We start from the raw sequence: 8,047 nt of genomic DNA, 5'->3' as shown, positions 1-8,047 counted from the left end.
TGCTCTATTTGGGGTCATTGTCCTCAAGGCCTGGTGGGCCAGGATGTGCTCCAGTCTCTCCTCCTCCCCTGTCATCTGCTCCTGTGTGCTCTGGTCAGATATATCCTTCTCCCGAAGATGCAGATTCAGTGCCTTCCTTTGAGAAACATTCTTCTCAGGGGAGGGGCAGGCATCCACTTAGTATTTGGGGCTGGGACCAAAAAAAAAAAAAAAGAAGGAAACAGTTAATTAATCTGTAAAGCAGTACAAATGACTCAGTGCAACTCACTTCTGTGAGACAGCTACTATACTGGCAATCCTTCAAGTCTTGAGGGCTGCCGGGTCGTCCTCTGTAGAGCAATTCAGGCTATCTGGGCACAGGCAGCAAACAGCAAGGCAGGTCACCAACTGTCAGCCAGATGCCAGGGTCCAACTATCCCCAGCTCAAGAGAGGTATATTCCATAGCATGGCAAAGCAGGTCTTGAAGGAACCTCAAATTACAGTGGCACAGTACATGGGTTAGGTGTCCCACAGGTAGTATAGCTTGCAAATTGAGGCACAGAACAAGCAAGGCAGCCATTCACTGGTCCGATGATCAAAGCACAAGAGACAAGAAAGGTGAGGCTTGCCGAGCCATTTATCTCTCTGACCTTCAATTAATCCCACTTGTGTTCATTGGCCATGTTGGCACAATAAACCTTAACTATCTCAATTTTGAATATACTTCATAAATGTATCCAATCCCTCATACTTAATATTTCCTCATACTTCTTTATAGGTATATAAATCAAAAATAAATGTGTATTACTATCATTTCTTCCAATTATGCCATTTTAAGAAATATTATAAGAAATAGTTTATTTATATTTTAAACCAGTTTTATTTATATTTTGATATTCAAATTGTATTTAAAGTTTTAAATTAAAATATCTGCTGATGTTTGGTATGAGGTTGTTAAGTGATAACAATAGCAACTTTGCTAATTGTATAACAGTTATATTTTGATGATTATGCAATTCTGAAAAGTTAGTAACATTTACTTAGAGAAATGAATGGTGCCATTTAAAAGTTTTTTATGTGGCTTATCAATTTTGTTTGGAAATATTATACATTTTATTTCAGCAAGTGCTGATTATTTATAGGTATGAAGATTATTGGGGAGAAAGTGAAGCAATTTAATTTAGGCATTCATCCAAACTAATTAAATATGAAAGTAGACAAATTAAGATACCAAATAGTATAAATCAGTCAGAGAAGGAAATTTTTCTAAAATTTAAAATAAAAAATGAAATCATATTCTTAATTTTCATTGTCATACGATGAATGATTGGGAGGTCTCACCCAAAGTAACTTTACTAACTTTTATATTTACTAACAGTTTTTCATGTTTTAATTACTGATAAACATTTAGAAAAGCTTGAAAACCTAAAGATTAAGTCCTTGTTATAAAGATGCCTTGCTGTTAGAGATGCCCAAGAAAAGTTAAAATTCATTACGTTTACTGATACTAAATCCATAATGTGTTTCTCCAAACAGGAGCATCTGGAAACTAACTTGGGCAAAATCCCAAGAAATATCCTCTTGGGAGTAATTAATAATAGTTGGTTTCAGCCACCAACTCTCCTTCTAAGAGGCATCGCTGGTCTGGAGGCTGTATAAGTATGGATCTCGATTCCACTGGGTGCCATGTACCTCATTGTCCTGCTAGGGAACTGTACCATCCTCTTTGTTATCAAAACCACCACCAGCCTGCATGAGCTCAGTATATCTTTCTGTCTACGCTTGCAGCTACAGATGTGGGTCCATCATTATCAACTCTGCCCACAGTACTTAATGTCTTCCTTCCGAACCACAGAGAAATTGAATTCGACTCTTGCCTGACACAGATGTTTTTCATACATGCTTTTTCATCCATGGAATCAGCCATTCTGTTGGCCATGGCCTTTGATCGTTTTGTAGCTATTCGCGACCGCTGCACTACACTGTGATCTTAACCCCTGCTAGAATTACTGCGATGGGACTTGTGGCTGTGGCTAGGGGTGTGGCTTTAATGTTCAGTTTTCCAATCCTTCTCAAGTGATTGCCTTTCTGCAAGGGGATCATTTTATCCCATTGTTACTGCTATCACCCTGATAGTATAACGTTAGCCTGTGACCCTGTCAGACTCAATGTAATCTATGGGTTGTTCATTGTCCTTTACTTCTTTGGAGTTCATGCTACGTTCATTATAATTTAATACATTTTGATTTTTAAAATGGTGCTCAGTATTGCCTCAAACGATGGTCAGATCAAGGCACTTAATACTAGTGTTTCCCACATCTTTCCTGTCTTCATCTTTTATGTTCCTCTCATTGTGTTGGCCTTATTGCATAGATCTGACACAGTTACATCTTCCCTTCTCCCTCTTCTTGACCTCTGTTCTTAACCCTTTGGTTTATAGCCTAAAAACCAAATAGATAAGGTCAGTATTGCAGACTATATTCAATGTCAGGGAAGATTTACTGAAGTATTCAAATATGGCTTTAATGAAAAAGATGCCCTAATTCTTTCACTTTTGTCTTCCGTCTGAAAACTCTGGTGTTATTTCAGGGTATGTTTTTGTGAGAATTGGTGAGTTATTTATTGCCGAGGTGACAAGAAGACAGATATTTTAGCTTTGAATGTAATTCAAACCATGTTATGTAAGGGATCTTTCTAAAATATTGTTTTTCTTTGATTTCTTCTCCCCTTTTGTGCATTATGCATAAGAAATTATGCAGTTATCAATTATCCAGAAGATGCTTACATATATGGTGAAAGATCTAATGTTACATCTGCAGTCATCATTACAAATGTAGTGAGAAGTCAAATTATTAACATAATTTTGAAAGCTTTCAAGGTTTTATTAACCCCTACCTATTTTCCTACCTTATTTCCAACTATACAAAACCTCTCCTCAGTGCTTTAACATTAGAACGTATGGTGATGACACAACTCATTGTAAAAGTGATATAACCATGGGGTCAGGGGAGGGGGATGTTCTTAAAAAAAAGCCCCAAAATATATCTACAAACATGTATACATATGACAGTGAATATTTGTACATGCGTATTTATATTTGCATGAGTATATTCATAAATGTGGTGGAGCGTACAGAAGCCAATGACAAGGAAACATTTTAGACATAACCAGACACAGTGAATTGCTAGACCTGGGTGCTCCAGCCATGGGGTCTGGGAACACAAAGTTCATTTTACAAAATGTAGTCCCAACAGACAAGGTTTTGCTCTGTTGAGTTGTACCTTGGTTCTTAAAAGCTTGAGAGCAGTTATCTAGGGTTCAATTACTGGTCTTTCCCAGTGTGGAGGAAATAAAAGTAAAGAAGATAAACAATCATGGAAACAATTAGTTCAATGGGCTAAGGAGCCATGCAAACATCAGCATCTATGACCCGGAGACCTGGGAACTACATGGTGGTGCCTGGCTACCTCTATTCACTGCTCTGAAAGAGATCAACATAGGAAAGTCCTGGACAGAGTCGGGGGAATTTTTACTGAAACACTGCACACAAAAATTACAGACATGTATTTCGTTATCAGCCTCACTGGCAGTCACAGAGTGTGACCTGATCACCCAGCCTGTCAGGTTCATGCTGTAGTTATAAATAATGTTGCTCTCAGATATTAGTTAAGCACTCAATTAAGATTTTATGGATCATTTCCATTATAATAAAAGCTTAGTCAGGATTTTATGTGGAATCTTTGGTATATTAGAATTTAGGAAATCTTTGCATAGAAAGTTATTTTTAACCTAGATTTTAATAAAAATATCTCATAAAATAATGCCCAGCACATTTCAAGCAGAAAATGGCATACGAGGGGCTACACACCGCCCCCACCCAAAAAAAGAAGGAGAAAAGCTCCTCTGGGCAGAGCGTTCTTAGTACTCATTTTTCCTGCTGGGGCGCAGCAAGCAACTCACTCTGAGTTAGTGCACTCAGTGGGTGTCCAGGGAAGGGTCATTGGTCACAGTGAATAGTTTTCATAAAAGCAATTTCGCTCTACCTCATTTTCTTGTCATGGCTGATTCAGGGAACAGCGTGCAGCCGTGAAATTTTGTTTCCTGCTCAGAAAATTTCCACAGAAACTGTTGTGACGTTGAACGCAGCTTACAAGGACAGCGCTAAAGCAAAAACTCATGTATGAGTGGTTTTCTTGTTTCAAAAAAAAGGTACAATGTTGATTGATGACAAATCTCATTCTGGACGTCTGTCAACTTCCGGAATGGATGAAAATGTCCACTAGTAGTGCATTTGGAGTCAGACTATTAATCAAGCTTTCTATTTAGAGGGTCTGAAAAGATTGCATAAATGTGCAACAAAAAGGGCCTGATTTGTGACCAACAGGAGACTGATTTTGCGACCACGACAATGCACCTGCTCACGCAGCCATCTCAGTGTGCCAGTTTGGGGCACAAAAACAGTATGTGTCTCTTGCCCCTCGCTCCTGACTCACTCTGCGTGACTTCTTTGTTTCTGCAAATGAAAAGGGACATGAAAGAACAGAGATTTGACCGTGTAGAAGAGGAGAAGGAAAAAACGAGGGAGGTGCTTCCAGCCACCCAAACAGATGAGTTGAAAAATGTTTCCAAGAATGGAATCTCAGATTTGAAAAATGTATTAAGTGTAATAGAACTTTGAAGGTGATAAGTTTGTTTGGTTAAAAAAAAAAAAAAAAAGGGACCTAAGCCTTGTTTGGACCAAATCACAATGATGAGTAATTGGGAAGTAGGAGGTGGGTAAGGGAGTGGTTGGGAGAGGGATGGAACCAACTTTTTCCTGTATTTTGTATTGAATGTTTTCTTCAACATCTAAACAATCAGAATCTTGTCAATATAGTCAGGTGATGGATAATAATAATAATAAATTAGATACATTTAAAAATCTGGGTTTCTTTTTAGGGGGGGGTCACCCCTTGTATACCAGAAGAATTTGAATTTTACAATGGTTTGACATATTCAGAGAAATTGCTGTCATTTGCAAGGCAAAAATGTGGTGGTCAGAATTAGATTTACTATAAAAAATACACAAAGCTATTACTATGGAGTATATTGCAGCTCATGGTGACCATATAGGATAGCACAGAGCTATCCCGCAAGGTTTCCAAGACTGTAAGTATTTACCAAAATAGACTGCTAGATCTTGCTCCCATGGAAACCCTAGTGGGTTGGAACTTTCCATTAAGAGGTATTCTTAACCTCCAAGGCTTCACCCCAGATTAACCATAAGACTGTTAAATAAAGAAGACTCTTACATACTGCCTCAGAACTGTAAATGAATAGCATAATGAATGAGTAGTCACTCTGAATGCAACAGGATTGCCTTGCATTTAAAAAGAACTTTAGCATCAAAAAGATTGATAGCTTCACTTAGGGTTGAACTATGAAATCAGGCTGTTACAGCAGAGTAACAGGAACACAGGTGAAGTTTCAATTACATGTTTAGAGATGAGCTAGCTCAAATGAAATTTGTATAAATATTGGAAAAGGTAAGGAAACCTATAGTGATTATAAAAATCTCAAATTCAGCCTTACTGACATCAAATAGCTTCTGACTCAGAGCAACAGTTTAGGACACTGTGGCACTGCTGCTGTGGCTTTCCAAGACTGGAACTCTTTGTCTTTCTCCAAGGAGGCGCTCTTAGTTTCTAACTGCAGACCTCATGATTAGCTGCCCAATCCATAACCCACTATGCCCCCAAGGCTGCTCTTTATAGCGACAATATAGTTTGTCAATTTACACAATAATAAGTAGAGTTTGAAAATCAGCATTTACTTAGAAACTTTACCTACATGAAACATTTTGGGGAGAAAAGAAAGAGTTATTTTCAGGGTGAAATTCATTTAAGTGAAATATTCGAAGGTGATATCTAGGTTGCATATCTTTCTCGAGCTTCTGAATTTTTAAAAGCCTCTTAGAGTGAAACTATAAATTTCAATACATGGATATTAAATAATTTATTTTTAATATAACTCAAATACTGATAGTTATTGTGATTAAAATAGGTGATAAGTAAATGTCTGCATGCTTATAAAATTTCCATCCAAGGGAAAAAGATGGACAATTTTCTAAAATATGAGTGTGCATTTTAAGCAGGAAAATTAATTAATAAATTGAATGATGGCAGAAGAGCAATTGAGCTCCTAAAACTTTTCTCAAAAGCACGAAATTTCTAACAATAAATTAAATTCAGAAACAAAATAGAATTTTCTCATAAAGTTATAGCATTTAGTAAAAAGCATTTATTAAACTATAGTTTCCTGTATCTATTATCTGTTTCAAGCCTCCACCTCAGGAAATATCAGAAACATATGGCAAGTGGAAGCAGATAATATTTCAAAATATGACAATTATTTTATTCACTTTAAGAATTATGTATTACAATAAATTGACTCTCATTCACTCTAGAATTATGAAGTTTAGTTTTTTCTAATAAACTATAGAATTGAGATGCCCATTTTTCTGTGACCATTCAATACACTAATTTTTCATTTTCTTTGGATTTTCAAAGATTTTCTTAGGGCTTCACGGATTTGTTTTGTCTTCAGGCTGTACACAATTGGGTTGAGCATTGGTGGCATGAAGAGGTAAATATTTCCCAGGACAGCAAGTGTTAATGGAGAACTTCTGTGAGTGATTCGATGCATCACAGTTACTGCTAGGTGAGGTCCATAATAAATAAGGACAATAAAGATGTGGGAAAAACAAGTGTTGAGTGCCTTCATCTGGCCTTCTCTGGATGCGATGTTCAGTACTGCTTGGAATATCATCACATAGGAAATGACTATAAATAAGAAGTCAAATCCAAAGGAACAGATAACTAGAACCATCCCATACAAAATATTAATTTTGACTTGGCCACAAGCTAACTTCATGACATCTGGGTGGATGCAGTAGGAATAGGAAAGTGTCTGTCCCTTGCAAAAAGGAAGTCTCTTAAGCAAGATAGGGAGTGGAATCATGAGAGCTACACCCCTCATAAGAGCAATCAGTCCCATTTTGGTAATGCATGAGTCAGTGAGGATGGAGGTATATTGTAAGGGGTGACTGATAGCCATATAACGGTCAAAAGCCATGGCCAACAGAATTCCTGAACCCATGGAAGAGAATGTATGAATGAAGAAAAGTTGGCTAAGGCAATCATTGAATGCAATTTCACAGAGGCCAAGGATAAAGACCTTGAGCACAGAAAGAAGTGTGGAAACAGACAGCATGATGTCAGCTCCAGCCAACATGGACAAGAAAAAGTACTGGGGCTCCTGTAGACTGCGTTCATTCTTCACCAAGTATAACACTATGAAGTTCCCCACCATTGTAGTGATGTACATCAAACTAAAAAGTGGGCCCAGCCACAGGCGTGCACCCCCCAACCCTCTGAGGCCAGTAAGGATGAAGACAGCCGGTTGAAATGTGGCATTAGACTGAGGCATGGAAAAATGCAGTCTCCAATTCACAGCAGCCTCTTAGATGTGGATCCTCTGTAGAAAAACCAAATAAGACAGCCAATTCCAGTAACCATACATCAATGTCTTATTTTCTAAAACATCAGAAATGCATTTAGTGTTATTTAGATATATATCAGTGACTATAACTCACCACTTTATTCTTAGTTTCTAGCAAAGTTGATGTATCTATGAATTTGCTCCTATAACTGCAATTTGGCATGATTTTAATAGTCATTTGCATTTTAAATTTATATCTGGATGATTTCATCTTGTTAATTCAAAAGACTTAAGTTTCTAAAATGACTTTCAATGACTTTAAAATATTACTTGCATAGTATATATGTTCTCTAGAATGAAAACTTAGTCCAACATGTCATTCACTTATGCATTATATAAGCGAGTGTTAGCATAAACAAAATTATGAGAACTAAAAAAAATTGTAGTACTTGGATAATACCAAAAGGAAACAAAAACTCTAAGTAAAATATTAAAACAGCATTACCACTTTGACCATCATAATCAGGACACGATCACATTTGATTGCCATTTAGAAATTCCTGAGAAATAAAATGCTCTCAGTAATTT

The 8,047-nt window shown here is 37.1% G+C and overlaps 1 protein-coding gene and 1 pseudogene across 1 annotated transcript; one reads left to right on the top strand and one right to left on the bottom strand.

The window, feature by feature from the left end:
• Positions 1-1,498: 1,498 nt before the first annotated feature.
• LOC101651244 lies at positions 1,499-2,523 on the top strand (annotated as a pseudogene).
• Positions 2,524-6,505: 3,982 nt separating this feature from the next.
• LOC101639296 (olfactory receptor 51I1-like) lies at positions 6,506-7,447 on the bottom strand. The gene has a single exon (XM_004717464.1). The coding sequence runs from the start codon at positions 7,445-7,447 to the stop codon at positions 6,506-6,508; it is 942 nt and encodes a 313-aa protein (XP_004717521.1).
• Between the last annotated feature and the right edge of the window lie 600 nt (positions 7,448-8,047).

Source organism: Echinops telfairi, unplaced genomic scaffold (genome assembly GCF_000313985.2).
Source record: "Echinops telfairi isolate 266 unplaced genomic scaffold, ASM31398v2 ScPeMD7_41;HRSCAF=154, whole genome shotgun sequence".
NCBI lineage: Eukaryota > Metazoa > Chordata > Mammalia > Afrosoricida > Tenrecidae > Echinops > Echinops telfairi.
The sequence above is the reverse complement of the archived record's forward strand: the minus strand, read 5'-3'. Positions and strand labels throughout refer to the sequence as shown.